This window comes from Rhinolophus sinicus, linkage group LG07, assembly GCF_036562045.2.
Source record: "Rhinolophus sinicus isolate RSC01 linkage group LG07, ASM3656204v1, whole genome shotgun sequence".
Lineage (NCBI taxonomy): Eukaryota > Metazoa > Chordata > Mammalia > Chiroptera > Rhinolophidae > Rhinolophus > Rhinolophus sinicus.
This window is the reverse complement of record NC_133757.1, coordinates 123326090-123341645: the sequence shown is the minus strand read 5'-3', so window position 1 is coordinate 123341645 and position 15556 is coordinate 123326090. Positions and strand designations below refer to the sequence as shown.

General features: G+C 36.3%; 1 protein-coding gene across 6 annotated transcripts in view; it reads left to right on the top strand.

Annotated features, from left to right (window-relative positions):
• AFG2A (AFG2 AAA ATPase homolog A) overlaps positions 1-15556 on the top strand; it is a 275426-nt gene that overhangs the window by 82112 nt on the left and 177758 nt on the right. For all 6 annotated transcript variants that reach the window (XM_074338543.1, XM_074338542.1, XM_074338541.1 and 3 more), the window contains one exon: positions 6975-7101. In XM_074338543.1, coding sequence (XP_074194644.1) covers positions 6975-7101 — 127 coding nt within the window. The remainder of the gene's footprint in view (positions 1-6974; positions 7102-15556) is intronic.

The following is a 15556-nucleotide window of genomic DNA, read 5'->3' as shown; positions in this document are numbered from 1 at the left end:
CGCTATCCAGATTTGGGATAGAAAAAGTGTGTTTATGACAGGGTAAAAATTCTCTTAATTATTTAAAGAATATTTTATGTTTAAGAAACTGACAATAGCCACTTACTAAGTACTTTTAACCACTGCTGTATATCTGTTTCAAGGTGCTCAATTCAATGCCTATTCCCTTTCATGCAGTTTTTTCTAATTTATACTTAATCACCTTGGATATAGTTTTCACATTGGTAAACTTTTAGTGTTAAACAGAAATGCTTAGGAAAACAGAGCAAAAGAAAAATGGAAAGTGTGTAACAGATTTTTCATTTGAATAGTTTCATAACGTATAGCAGAGTTCTGTGAATATTTGGTGTGTTGTGTTTTGTCTGTGTTAAGTACTCTAGCATATAGATTAAAGTTCCGACTTCCCTTAGAGACGGCCTGTTGCAGCATTTTACTAGGAGCTGGGGATTCTTTTTGCTGTAAGACAGGTAGTTTCTCTTATGGTAACTGTGTTGCCTTTAAAACAAAAATTTGTTTGCATTTTGCGTGCCCCAAGAAAATGATCACAGATAAGGCTTGTGTTCAGACTAGTATTTGCTCGGCCAGCCTTCTTTTGGTCCTTTTTAGGTCTCTTCCAAGCCTGAAACAAATTCAGATGCCTATCATTTGGAACTCTTTATGACATCTTAAAATGTATACTAGAAAAAAAATTTAAATTGGATACTTGAGATATTAGTCTGTAATTTAGAAATCATATGAAAGGGTTGATGGCACATTTTATTTTATTGGAGGGAATGAAAAGGAAATATACCATTTTTGTGAAATATTTAGTACTGAAAAATAAAATCAGTGTGCTCATTATCAAGGCAGTGAGATTTCTTTAAGATAGGGGTTGGCACACTTTTTCTCTAACAAGCCAGTTAGTACATTTTGGGGCCATACAGTCTATTGAAGCTGTTCATCTCTGCTGCTTTGGTGTGAAAGCAGCCATAGCGAGTGTGTAATCAAGTAAAAAAACAGTTGGCTGGCCAGATTTGGTCTGTGGCTGTAGTTTACTAACCCATTTTAAGATGTCTTAAAGTCCCTTCTGTCCAGGGTACCATATAACTTTTGAATATGAATAATTTGGAAAGGGGGCTTGAACTCCTAAGGGAAAAGTGAATTAATGTTTTGGGAAAGTCCAGCTTCAGTATTTTCTACAGTTGAACATTTTTTTCCCATTGTCATGTTGCCTATCTCTAGCAGATAATAAAGTTTTATAAAACCGTTTCATTATGTTAGTGATTACACGTTTGTTTTTAAACTTTTTCTGGGAGTTGGTTTGGATTTCCTAGAATGTCAGTTTTATGATTTTTGTTTCCTACTGCAGCTTTGAAATTCAGCCAAGAATATTTCTCAGCCCATAAAACATTTTCTCTGTGCTGTTCTCCAGCTAGTTCTCAATGATCTCTGGAAATAAAGGGCAAGGCAGCATGGGTAATGAGAATCCAAAGCATTCCCTTCCCCTCACCTTCCACGTTATTTACAGCCACCATTTCCTCCCACAGCAAATAGCAAATTGGACAAGTATGAGTTCGCCTCTTTCTGTTTAGAAGTGCCCGATTGGAGGTGTCAATAAGTTTCTGAATACAAATATTTGTATTAAAAATAATGAGTAAATAGCTTTACTTAGGTGATACATAATGCCATCACAGAATCACAGAATTTGAAATCTAGAACGACCCATAGGGTGCCACAAAAATGTGTACACATTTTAAGAAAGGAAAAAACTGTATTAAAATTGTAATACTCAATATATACCGATAACAGAAGATGAATACAAGTCATATGTAGTTATTTTTTTGACACCCCCGGTATTGTGCTTTATTTAATTCACCTCCTCATTCATACATGCCAATAACTATGAAACCCTCAGGGATCAATCATGTCTCCACCCTCCTATCTCAGCTGTCCAGCCAAGAAGCACCCAGACGTTTATTTTCAAATAAGGGAATGAAGGCTCAGAGAAACTAGAGATTAGGTTCACTCATCAGACTCTGCCATTACCATGTCCTAGTGTCATTTGTGAACCAATTTTTTTTTTTATTTAAACACTAAGATGGTCTTTTGGAATCTTGTGACCTGCATTTATGTTCATAGAATAATCATCATCATTATAAAGAAGCATTTGTGAGCTTTGGAATACATTCACCTGTCAAAGAGCTCTGAAAAGAATTAATGAAGTACTAAGCAATGCTTTTTCAAAAATGAATTCTAGATTATAGGCCATCACATGTATCCAATTTAAATTTTTAATTTTTTTTCTAGCATACATTTTTAAATGTCGTAAAGAGTTCCAAATGGTAAGCATCTCAATTAGTTTTGGCACGCACTAACTCTAAAAGTGGGTCTGGACTCACAAGACTCCGTCAGTTGTGCTCAGGATGCAGAAATGATAGATATTCTTTTTAATGTAGCTGACAGCCACAATAGTCAGGCAACAAAGGATAGCCACAGTAACGAGGGCCATACTTTTTAGGTCGGTGGGGGAAACTTTGTGAAAAAGACTATTGCTGCCCCTGGTATACTAAGGAATTTTGTAGAAAGGTCGCCATGTTAACCCTCTGCCCAGAAGGCCATATAGGCACTAGTCTTATTGTAGGGAAATCGCCCTCAAGTAAGCAAGCCCCAAGTCCCTGAGTTCCAAATCCTGTGTCTCTATAGCCACACTTGGAGCACACAAATGGAGACCCTGAGTCTCTGTCCCTCCCCTCCCCCCACCAAGAAAAGCCACGTTCATTTAGGAGACACAAAAAAGAGGGTAGAAAAAACATGAAGAGAACTTCTTTAAGCATAGAGCTAAGAAACCACAGAACTGGAGATTTTCTTTTCATTAGTCTGTTTCTTGAGCCCAGCATTTCTGCATCTGAACACACAATCTTACAGTATCTTAATGAAACGTATTCTGTTTTATCTCTTTTAGAAGGTTTTCCATTTGTTTAAATCATTTTTTAAAAATATAAATATTTGAGAGGTGTGAAAATAACCCTTATCTGAAAAGTTTTAGCTATTTTAAGTAAATAATTCCTTGAGGGTTCTGAGGAGCCAAGCTGTAATTACGTTAGAACAGCTAATATGCAGTTATGACAAAAATGTAAAGAACTTTCGTTACCAATGTATAGCAATGTCCTCCTAATACATCTTGTAGAAACAGTCTGTTAGTAGTTTATTAATCAATAAACTAATCAGGCTCACTGGTTAGGAAGGGCTTCCAGGAGCAGTGCTTATCTTAGTATTAGGTTGGTGGTTTCCATGGCAAAATTTCTACCATGTTGTAAGTAAGGCTAAGAAGTAGGAACTGGCCATATGAAATCTGGGTGTATCTGCTGACTTGTGCTATCATAGCTTCGGGAAATCTTCTACCATACGTTATGTTCGTGCTTTATTTCAGTAAATATTTACGTGCCAGATAGCACTTTGTTAGTTTAATTTGTTAAGGTAACTTTAAAAGGTTAAAGATAGCTTCACTGAGCCAGTTATAATGGTGAAACTATAATAGTAATAATAATACATATAACTGCTATCTATTGACATTTCATTTGTGCTAAGTATTGTGCTAGATCCTTTATACGTTTTATTTAATTTTGAAAAAGATATGCCTTCCCTTGTTTTGATTGAGAAAACTGCAGCCCAAGGAGGTTAAGTAACTTCCACAAGATCACACAAAAACTTAAGTGGTAAAGCTGGCATTTGAACCCAAGCTTATCGAATATATCAAAGTTCTTTCCCAGATTCAAAGCAACCTTCCCAAGAAGTACTAATCAATGAAAGTTTTACTGGCATGATTTTAAAACCTGCATATTGTATAATAATTCATTATAATTACTGCAGGATTTTAGATTTCTGTGTCACCATTTCTAGGTCTCTGGCACTAGGAAAAAGATACATATTTAGAAGCATTTTCTCTGCTTCAATTTTTAGACAGATGTTGTATAAATAAGTTTGAACTGACATGTGTTCATTTTTTTATTATTATTTCTTCTGCTGGATTATGTTTGTGACAACAGGGTGGGGAAGTCCAGGATTGCGAAAAAAATTGCTTTTGGCAGAGTGTCAGCTGAGCTGTGAGTTTAAGAATCACTTGTTTCTCTAACGCTGTGTTTGAGTCAGAACTATACAAATATAATGAATATTGCCTATGTTAGCTTGGAATTTTTACTGGGAAATCACGGCAAAATGGGAAAATACATTTATGTCATTCCCTGTGTTACCAGGTTATACAAAGCTGCAGTTGTGCAGGGCACATGCTGCTTACACAACCCTAGAACTGTGTAGCTGGGGAGATAACTCACTGTGTCTGTCTGTCTACTTTTAATGGGGCATCTTGTTCATCTAAAATAGCGTATTTACTGTTAGGTTCAGCCTGAATATGGATCAGATATATTGACAGCATAGTTTATCACGTAGTGGTAAGCCTGAAAATCAGTTGTTTCCTTTCAACTATAATACCCCTCACCCACCCCTGGCCACAGCCCTCTGAGTGCTGAAAGGTGATCGTCATATGCTTAGATATTTCAACTTTACTCTGGAACATTAGTGTATTTGGTTTATAAAATTCTTTAGATTTATTTATGTATTATGGAAAGAACATAGACTCTGAGGTCAAGTAGATGTGGATTCAGATCCTGCGTCTGCCATTTGCTAACTTGGACATCTTGGGCAAGCGCCTCAGTTTCCTTATCTATAAAATGAGAATACAAGTGGTATCTACCTCACAGCGCTGTTACTGCAGTGAATGAGTTAATACACTAATGCATAGCACAGAGAAGTCAAACATGCCATCTACTAATACAGTGCAGTGTCTGGGAGGTAGACAGTCAATGAACAGTAGGTACTTTTATAACTACTTACACAGGTTTTCCCCTCACAGCATTCTGTGAGAGAGCAGAATGCCCCATTTTCTTGAGACTCTAAGAGAGGCACAGATGACCTGCCTGTGTAAACAGAATATATACTGAGCTTTAAATAATGCTACAATCACATGGTTTATCAGAAACGGAGGAGTTTAATTCTGTTTATGGGAATCAGAAAAGACCTTGTTGAAGAGATTATTTTTCAATCAGCCCAACCAGGTGAGCAAGGAAATCTAACAAATCTCTAATTTTGACATACTTCGATATTTAATTATCAAGAGGCTATTGTCAGCTAGATAAACGTAGCTGGGATTTTAAGCATGTAGAATGTTGGCAGGAAAATGCAGTATGTGGAATATGGTATAATTCTACCTTTCTCTAGAACTGTTTTCTTTAAAAACAGAACTCTAACATGAATTGTGTTCTTCATTTAAGAGTTTGGTGGTATTGGCAGTGATTTATTTAAAAGAATGCATTTATTTATGGAAGAACCAACTTCTTTCTAAGGAAGATATGTTCTGTAGATAAATTTATACCTGTAATATCAACAGATTTTTGGAGTGATAGTCGTATAAAAGGTTTATGTTTAGATTGTTTTAAACCATATTAAATATATGAGTCCCTACACTATTTGTGTTAAGGTTAAAAAAAAAAAAAGCTGGTTACCATTCCCCAGCCAATGTCCTTTTCCTTTCTTCCTCTTTCCCTTTAAAAAGAGATGTGAATAATTTTAGTGTTTTTATAATTCACAAGCTATTTCTTTATAATAGAATTTTTACCTTTTAAAACAATATTGACAAAACTCATATCTCATGTGATTTTATTTCTCATGAATTAAAACTTGTTTAAGTATTCTCATGCTTGGAATTTTTTGAAATACAAAATTGTCTCTCCTTTAAAATTTTATTTTAAAGAAATGTCTATCCAAGAGCCAGAACGGTAATTATATTACTACTCCCATAATGTTACCATCTTCCAGGTATTTATTTGACGAAAATACAATTCATACTATTCCTGAACTTTGCTATAAAAGGGGGGGGAAATTAAAAGAGAAATCATGTCTTATCTGCTTCCTCCTGTCCCAAGCTCATTCACTTTTAGGTGATTATACGCACTACTTCTTCCTCCCCGAGGAAAACCAGCTTCTCCCCAGATGCAGCAGTTCCTTGTGGTTTAGTTCAGTGTCATTTCGTTATAATGTTGAGACGCCATAGGAACTTAACATTTGTTTATATTAATTAGCCTGTGGTAAGATTGGCTTCATTATGCATCCTTCCCCTTAAAGTTGCAGAACCTATCAGTGACATTAAGTGGGGACATACTGTGTATAGATTTCCTAATCATGATAATTCATTTTAAAAGAAGTTCGCGTTGGGCTTGCCAAGTAGAGAAAGAAAAGGCAAAATAGGACCTAAGGCACAAAAATTAGACGAATTTACTATCCAGTCAGTGGTTTTCATTCCTTTACTTGACTCAGCAGTATTTGACACAGTTAACGAACTAACTGTACACACCCCTTCTGAAATATTGGTGTTAATATTCTGTTTGTTAACTGATTTATTTTTCTTCACTCGCTGTTCACTTCCTGGGTGATTTTTCCTATGTCTACCTCTCCAGGTACCATCTTTATGGCAAAGACTTCAAGAGATAAAGCTCTACCTCAGACCTTTTTCTTTTATGTCTAAATCCCAAGTTGTCCCACAGGCACTTCAAAGCCGGTGTGTTTGTGGTTGAAACCCTCTTCTGCCAGTGACTCATGGAGACATTGGTGTATCAGCCCTATTGGTTGTATCTCCATATATGTCTCCTATATATCAACTTCTTTTTAAGTAATCTTCTTTCTTCCTGGATCTTTTATATGTGACACTTGCCCAGCATTTCATTATTGGAGAGAAAATGAACATGGTTGATGATGGAGGAAAAGAAGTAATTTGAATATAGTTATTTTTTGGATATGATAATTTAACAAGTAATAAATTCTGAAGCATGCATTTTATATTTGAAACATAATTTTTGTTGTTATAGAATGTATGATAATTTTAAAATAACAGAGTATTTGGGGATAGATAAACAAATTTTTAAAACTGTATTTTTAAAAATCAGTTCTTCAGATGCTGGGAATGTAGCCGATCGTGTCTTGGCTCAGCTCCTAACAGAAATGGATGGCATTGAACAGTTGAAGGACGTGACAATTTTGGCAGCTACTAACCGCCCAGATAGGATAGACAAGGTAAGAAAGAAGGCAGTGTGGGTGTTGTAAAATCAAGAACTGGTCCTTGGATCATATTTGTGTTGCTTTTCTAATGTCAAATTACTTTCTAATCAGTTTTTCATTTAGAGGATACTGAAAGATTTTAAACTAAAGCCATTGCTACCACTTTTCCCCCACGTCATAGTTTAATACTGGAGTCAACTGACTTTTAAGTGTCTAATTTATGCGTAACTTAATGAGTAATTTTTCACAAGGATTTAAATTGAGCATGAACCAGTTTCTCTTTTTGTTAACAGTATAGGACCTTATGAGCTCCTCTACCTGTGCACATGTACATAGACTTTCGGTTTTAAAAATGGGATTTCAAAAGTGGTCCGTTTGAAGATATGAACGGAGACTTTATGTAGAAAGAAAGCCTGGCTTTCATTCACTTAGGTATTTTGCTAAGTGATAAAGATCCTTTGGTCGAATGCAGGTAAGAAAGCGTTGGACCTGAATAATCAGTTCGCTTTCTGATGCAGTGTCTTACAAGTAGCTCGGTGAGTTCTGAGCATCTGTAGGATGTGGGTTGGTGCCTTGGCATCTCTGATGTCTATAAAAGGTAAAATTGTATCAGACCAAGGATTATAGAAAGTGCTGAAAGCCCGTAAAGATGACCCAGTCCCACCTTTTGGTTTTACAAGTAAAGTCACTGAATCCGGAAAAAATCATCTTTCACCTGGTAAACTCTTACATTGTATTTCTATGTCATTTGTCTCCTGGTGACCTCATGTCTAATGAGTTCTAAAATCTCTCAGTTTCCTTTTCTACAATGCCTGATCTATTATAATAGTGCTTTTCTTTGGTTTCTTAATATTCTATGTCCTCGGCGTTGATACCTTTTAGGGCTTTGGGCTTGCAATAAACTTCTTTAGGTTCTTCTAAATCAATCTGTATGCCTTAGCCCGGTTTTTGCTTATGTTAGTTTTCTCTTGCTGCGTAACAAATTACCTCAAATTTAGCAGCTTCACACGACACCTATTTATTAGTGCTTCTGTAGGGAGGTCAAATCTGGGCACAGCGTGACAGAGTTGTCCGTGCACAGACTCACTCCAGGCTTCAAACAAGGTGTTGGCCAACTGCGTTCTTGTCGGCAGCTGGTATTCCTCTGTCAGCTCACATGGCTGTGGCAGAATTCACTTCTTGTGATTGTAGGCCTAGGGGCTGACTTTCCTTACTGGCTTCAGCTGCGAGCCACCCTCAGCTCCTAGAGACCACTCACAAGGCCCCTTCCATCTTCAAAGACAGCAGTGGACAATTTCTGTTATATGTTTTCCATCTCATGCTTTAAATTGCCATTGCCAGGGAAAGCCCCGTGTCACCTGATCGGGGTAGGCCCACCAAGGAAAATCTCTCCACCTTCACGTCAACTGATTTAGGACCTTAATTACATTTGCAAAAGCTCCTCACAGTAGCACCTAAATTAGCATTTGATTGAATAACTGAGAAAAGGTGTGTGTCCACCAGCAGACCTGAATCTTATGGCTGTACTAGAATTCTTCCTACCATGCCTGGGTTAATTCTCTTTTGGGCGCTAAGAACAGCTTCTAACTCTCAGAGACCAGCTTCTCCTTGCTTATCGTCTGACTGGCTACAAACCAGCTTCTTCGAAATGTCCTTGTTCTCTGGAATCTGCTGTCTTTTCGCAGATGTGGCATTTCTCTGCCTTGACTTGTCTGGATATGTCTGCCAATTATACATGTAATCTCTCTTAAAATAGAAAAGGACAAATAAATTTAAATCCTTGTTTAATTTTAAAGGATACATTTTTTTCATGTTCTTTATGTGTGTAACACTTTGTAAGTCTGTTATTTAGTACAGTGGAATTGCTGATTTATAATCTGTTTTGCTTACTTTTCTTTCGGTAAGACCTAAATTGAACCCTAGCTGTTGTTTTTTACAGTAAGATGTAATTTGTCCTGGTTTTTACCTACATCTGCTACAAAAGAGCTTGAGAAATTTTTTTAATAAACCTAGAGATTAGAAGTTATTTGTGGGCCTCTCTAAGGTCTTGGGCCTTTTTTCAAGCTCATCATAGAATAAGTCACAACCCGAAGGTAAATGACTTTCGTTCTCTTCAGGATAATTTAGTCTGTGGATATCTTGGATCTCTTGGAGAAAATGATTAACCAGATTTGGGGCAGAACTTGTCTCCAAAGAGGGAGATTGAAAGGATGGAAGTGGTTCTTTTTTACGTTTCAGATCTTCTGCATTGTTCTTACGTGTTTCTTGCCTGCTAATAACACTTGCCTTAGAAGGCGGGTGCTACATTCCATTGACAGCAAACGTAAGTGACTGTCCAACATCACAGACTTCAAGAAATGAAAGTATGGGAAACATCTTGCCAAAATTCTAGACATATTTTTCATCCGTTATAAAATGTTACCTTTAATGCCTCAGTTTTAAGAACACCTGATTGTTCAAAATAAGTGTTTTAAGAGCCAATATTATTATTACACACTGTTAACACCTCTTAACTAATTAACCTTTGCTTCAAGAGGCTTCAGAGAAAAGTGCAAACATATACAAACACGTATGTGTATATACGTATATATGTGTATTTATATGTATGAATGAATGTATGTATGTATATATGTGTATTTATATGAATGCGTGCATGTACATTCATATATATAGATATATATGTATATATGCACACACCGTGTTTCACCAAAAATAAGACCTAGCCGGACCATTAGCTCTAATACATCTTTTGGAGCAAAAATTAATATTATATTATATCATATCGTATCATATCATATCATACCTGGTCTTATATTATATTAAAATAAGACCAGGTCTTATATTAATTCTTGCTCCAAAAGGTGCATTAGAGCTGATGGTCCGGCTAGGTCTTATTTTCAGCGAGACACAGTACATACATACTTTGATTCATATTTAAAAATTAGAAGTCTGTGTTTTTTAACCGATTAATTTTCAGTCAGCACATTTAAACTGAGATGTTGCAAATGTTTGCTCATTAAGTACAAAAACTTATTTTTACTAGATCAGGAGGAGTCCAAAGTTTTGAATTTTTGAAAATTTAAAATGTTTAATTTGTAATAGATGAAAATAAAATTACAGACAGCAAAACATAAAGTTGGTAAATGAGAAAAAGTATCTTTAAGAATGGTTTCAAGGTCATCAGATGATATGCTATGCTTTCAAGTACAACTTTGAATGTAGTACATTGAACCATGGTCTAAATGTTCTGTGTCTTATTCTGTAGTTGTGCAAAAAAAAACTGCTTTAAATAATTAGTGGCTTTTGTAAAAAAGTTTTTAATCCTTTTCTGCTTCAGGTCGAATTTCATATTCCTGTGGAATATGAATTTTTTTCTTAACTGTACTTTTGTTACTGCTCAGATGATATATGGAATATCACAAGTCTATCTTCCAGATATTTTTCCTCTGAAGAACTGTTATGGAGTATTATTTGTGTATGGTGTAATAGTACAGTAAAAAAATGTTTCGGCACATGTGTGATTAGAACATGGTGTTCCAAATATGCCCTGAATATGCTGGTAGAAACAAAACAGCCTTAAGAGACAATAAAAAACAAAACAAAACAATTTCCTGTTATGAAATGAATAGACTTAGTTTTTCCCACCTGTCTTGTCTGGAGGAAACTAGTCGGAAGAGAATTCGTGAACAAAAGAATTAAAGTCAATTTCATGTGCTAATGATCAAAGGTGTTTTGTTTTCAGCCTAAAAGTGGCAAGAAAAGGAAAGGACTGTTCTAGTGTCCAAGAAATAATACATTTAGTCTAACTTTGGCTACGTTTAATTAAGGTGTTTGGCTATCATACTTTATAATCCTGTTGTGTTAACCCACAACCTCTATGTCATGATGACCTTAACTTAGTACGTTAGGACATGACGAATGCCTGGACTGTCAGAGGAGTGAAACTAGCCTTACGTGGCCCATAGGTTGTGTGTTCTTAGTGTCTTTTTGGACGTTTCAGTTTCCTGTAGCCTGGGCAAACTAAAGCTGGAGTTTCATGGGGATTCTGGTGATTCAGCAAAGAAGTGAGATGCATAGTTCAAGAATCCCATTATTCTTCCTGCTATGTCATATTTATGTCCAACCCATGAGCTGTACTGTAGCACCCCAGGCTGAGTAAAGCGATTTCTGTGGTCTCCGCTGGTGTTGAAGTCTCCGTGGACCTTTTACCTCCCACTCCCCTCCCCCAGCGTATAGGTGAAGGAAGAGAACGTGTAGCCTCAAGTGTCCATTTTGCGTAAGAATGACAGGAAGTGAGAGACAGATGAAGATTAATGAGATTATGATGAGATTGTGTGATGTCAGGTAGACACACTGTGTTTAGATTGATGATGGTCTGGATTTCCTCAGCATCAGGAGACGTGAGAACAGCAAACAACTAAATTATTATTGATGCCCAAATAATAGTAAAATGCCCAAACTCTGAACGTTTATATTGTTTTTCACTAGGCTGTTGCTGGTGTGGCCCCGTTAGAAGAATAGTGTCCAACATAGGACATTTTATCCATTTGTGTTGAATATTAACAAAGAAATGGTCTTTTTTTTCCTAGGTGTTAAATAGCCTCAGAACAGTTTAATTTTATGACTATTTTGAATTTAGTCCGTTTGGTCACTTTTAATACTGGTACCTAGTATGTAATCTGCATCAGGTTCTCAGTGATAATTATTATCTATCCCTGGCCTATAAACCTAGTTTTCTTACCTTAGTAAATGTGTAGAATTTTAAAAGTTTTGCTGTAAGCCATCTATGGAAAAGATTGCTCAATTGAGGGAAATTTTGGAAGTTATATGGAGGTCTTGAGGAATTCAGGGTTCAGAATTATTTTCTAACTTAGTATGTTTAACTCATGGGAGTAATAAAGTGGCATTAATTTTCCTTTTGGTTTTCCTGGAGGAGGAAATGTGCTTGATGGGTTAAATATGACATAATACTTTTATTTCTTAAATATTGCAAATTAAAAGTTGGTTTTATGGAGATCTTTGTAACATGGAAAAATTTAATTATATTTAGAAATGTCAGCAAATGAGAAGCTAAATATGTATAGCTTCCGATTTTCAAATGAATTGTGTTCCAAAAATTCCTTCAGAAGAAAGGTTACAAATGTGTTTGTGGATTGCTTTTCTCTTACGCTTCATAATTGTAAGTCCTGTTCTTCTAATAACTGCTGTTCTCAACTAAGTCAGAACTAAAACATAAGCTGCTTGACCTAACAGACATAAAATAAGTCTAAATGAATCATAATTTTCTATGCCCCTGTAAGTATTTAAGGACAGTACTCTTATTCATCTTTAATATTGTTTATGAAAATGATGTGGACAGTCTTTGGAGGTTAGAAGGTGAGCTGCGGTGTGCTCAGACCAGGTCACCTTCCAATTTCAACTTTACCATCATTTTACAGGACTCTCAAAAGTAGTTTTAATTATTATTGCTGTGTGTTTTAAAGCTCCAAGTGTTTTCAGTGTATCTTCTATGGCAGCAGCTGTAAGGGTTTCAGCGTTGGGGAAGGGGGGTTGTGAGAGGAGAGAGCCGAGGGCCAGCGGTTGTATGCATGTATGGGTCAGAGCTCATGTAAATGTTGATAAGATGAAGAGTGTCTATAAAGGATCAGCAAACTGGCCTGTGGGCGAAGTCTGGCCCACCAACCTGTTTTTGTGTATCCCATGATCTGCAAAAGGCCTTCGCATATTTAAATGGTTGAAAAAATTCAAAAGAGGAATAATATTTTGTGATATGTGAAAATGATAAGAAATTCCAATTTCCATCTTCCTAAATAAAGCTTTATTTAAATGCAGTCACACTGATTTGTTAATGTGTTGTCTGTGTCTGTAACTCTAGAGTAGTTACAATAGAGGCTTATGGCCTGTGAAGCCTAAATTATTTACCATTGGGACCTTTATAGAAAAAGTTTACTGACCATTGATCTATCCCCGTAAGCTTTTAGAAGTTTAGTAAAGTCTCTAATGTGTGTTGTTCATACATGAGCTATGAAGTTTTTCTAAAGATTGTTTAAATATATTTAGTGCATAAATGTTCTGAAGATAAATTGCATGTGTATCAATAATATACTGCTGAGCTTAAAATAAACCAATAATAGTAAGAAGGGAATGTTAACTTCTTGTTCTTTCAGATATGTTCCATCTCTTCTTGAAAGTTCTTTTAGTATTTCATCTTTTTAAAATACATTTTCTTGGACTAAATAATTGCTCTTTCCAACTGACTCACCAAAATCCATAAATTTAGAAATGCAGGGTTTTTTTATTATAAGAATAATATAAATATTGATTCATAGCTCTTGAATCTTAAAAGTTGCACTGGTTTTTGGCTTTTTGTAATTGTAAGTTGAATGCCCTTTTTAGTATTTGTCATCATAGAGATTTTCAGGCATAGATGTTTAAATTTTGAGAACTTAAAATTCTATGTTTAAATACATTTGGTAAGTAATATTTGATGATGTCAACATGCAAATAATACACTTAGTCTTCTATTACAGAAAGAATAATACAATAGAATACGTATTGCCCTTGATAACGTAGTTCTGAAATTGATTAATTTTTCCAGGGTTGGAGAGAACTTGGAAGGCTTGATGGCCTAGTTACCCTTGTGATACATTGACCCTGCTGTACAGTTACTACCCATCATTTCTCAATCGTTGGCACTGATTGGGAACCTACGAACTCATGAAATCTGTGTCGCAGACTTTTAGGAAGTTCTTTCTTCTGCTGAACCAGCAGCTGTTTGTCTCCCGAAAGCTTCTACACAACAGCCTGCTTTTATTCCAAGATGCTATAAAGAGCAGCTTTTAATTCCTCTTCTGTATGGTTCTTCTTTATCTTTAAAAGCTGTTATGTTCTGTCTCTCCAACGAGTATTTCCTTTTCCAGGCTTGACATCTTGTTTCATTTCACATGATACTCGTATTCCATCTGCAGCATTTTTATCCTTTGTTTTCCTGACCTGTTGTCCATTTATTCCTTTCTCTCAGACACTGTGGTATCCACAAAGGAATATACTGTGAGAGGTTGTGGTCTGATCAGTAGAGAGCCCAGTGCGACATGGTGCCAGTAATCTGAACGCTGTGCGTCTGCTGACGCATTCCAGGACTGGGTTCGTTTATGTGCCCGCTGAATCACACTGTAGACTGCTCTTGAATTTAAAGTCCTCAATTAAAGTCAACAAAAACAACCCTAAAGAGTCCAGGTCTTTCCGCGGAGTCTTCTGCCAAGTAATAGCTTCCCTGCCTTGGGCTTGTGCTAATAATTCAAGTCTTAGAAGCTGAGCCACGGTGCGATCAACTCTAGAGGTCTTCCTCCAAGTTCAGCTCTTCCTGCTTCTCACATTCTTCCCAGGTGACTCCCCAGAGCGTCCATGGCAGCAGCTGCAAGGACATCAGGCCTTAGGAGTAGAGGAATTGCATCTTATGAGATTGGATAGAGCTTTCTGATTTGTCAAAACGGGATCCCGTCTCTGTCATTTTCTATGTGTCTCATATGCATCAATAGCAGAGATATTATATTTCTTAAATACCAAGAAGAATTTGTGTACCTTTCTGACTTTTTGAAAAATAGTTCAACAGATAGAGTCCAGGACAATTTAGGTGAACTCCATGGAACATTTAGCTATTTGGTACAGAGAGACTCAGGAGATGTTTTTGAAGAGTTACCAAAGAGAACCCCTGAAGAGAAATGGATGATTAAGATTACTTATGGAAGAAGAACAGTTGAAAGTAAAATTCACCTAATTTACCCTAAGAATACGTGTCTGGGTAAAGAAACGCTTTCTGTTTTCTCTGATGGAAATAGACACGACATTACATTCAATGAAATTTTGATAAATTTCTTAACTATGGCTTTATATACTGGTAAAGTGTAGAATTCGATATTAATCTGGTTTAAACCTTACAGGTATTTAAAACTTATTTTCTTTTAGCTTTAAAACAGTGCTGAAAATATGTAGTTAATTTCTTCATCACTTATCTCTACTTTTATTTATAGCTGCATTTTCATGAATTTGTGATTCGAGATATGTGTTGTAATGTTGTGTGATTTTCATCTTTGAACGTTTTGTTTATACTGTTTTGGGCACAACCGTTCCCAGACCTTAGTATTTCTAGGTGAGTTTCTGCAGCATGCGTAACATTGGAGACAGGCTTTTGCATAGTGTAGCGCTTTTGCAGCGTAATTGGGGAAATGAGTCTAGAGGACAATGAGATTGGCACATGGAACAGATGGCAAAGATGATAGGGACTAGAATGGTATGTGCAAAATGTGACAGAAGGGCCTGAAACTGACAGCAAGAAACAAGCAATGGAAGAAATGAGACAGACGGAGATGCGGGATCTTGTTCTAATTCTGGGTCTGTTGCTGACACTGTGTATTCTTTGAAGTTGTGTAGCCTCTCTGGGCCTCTGTTTCTGTACCTGTCAAAAATATTC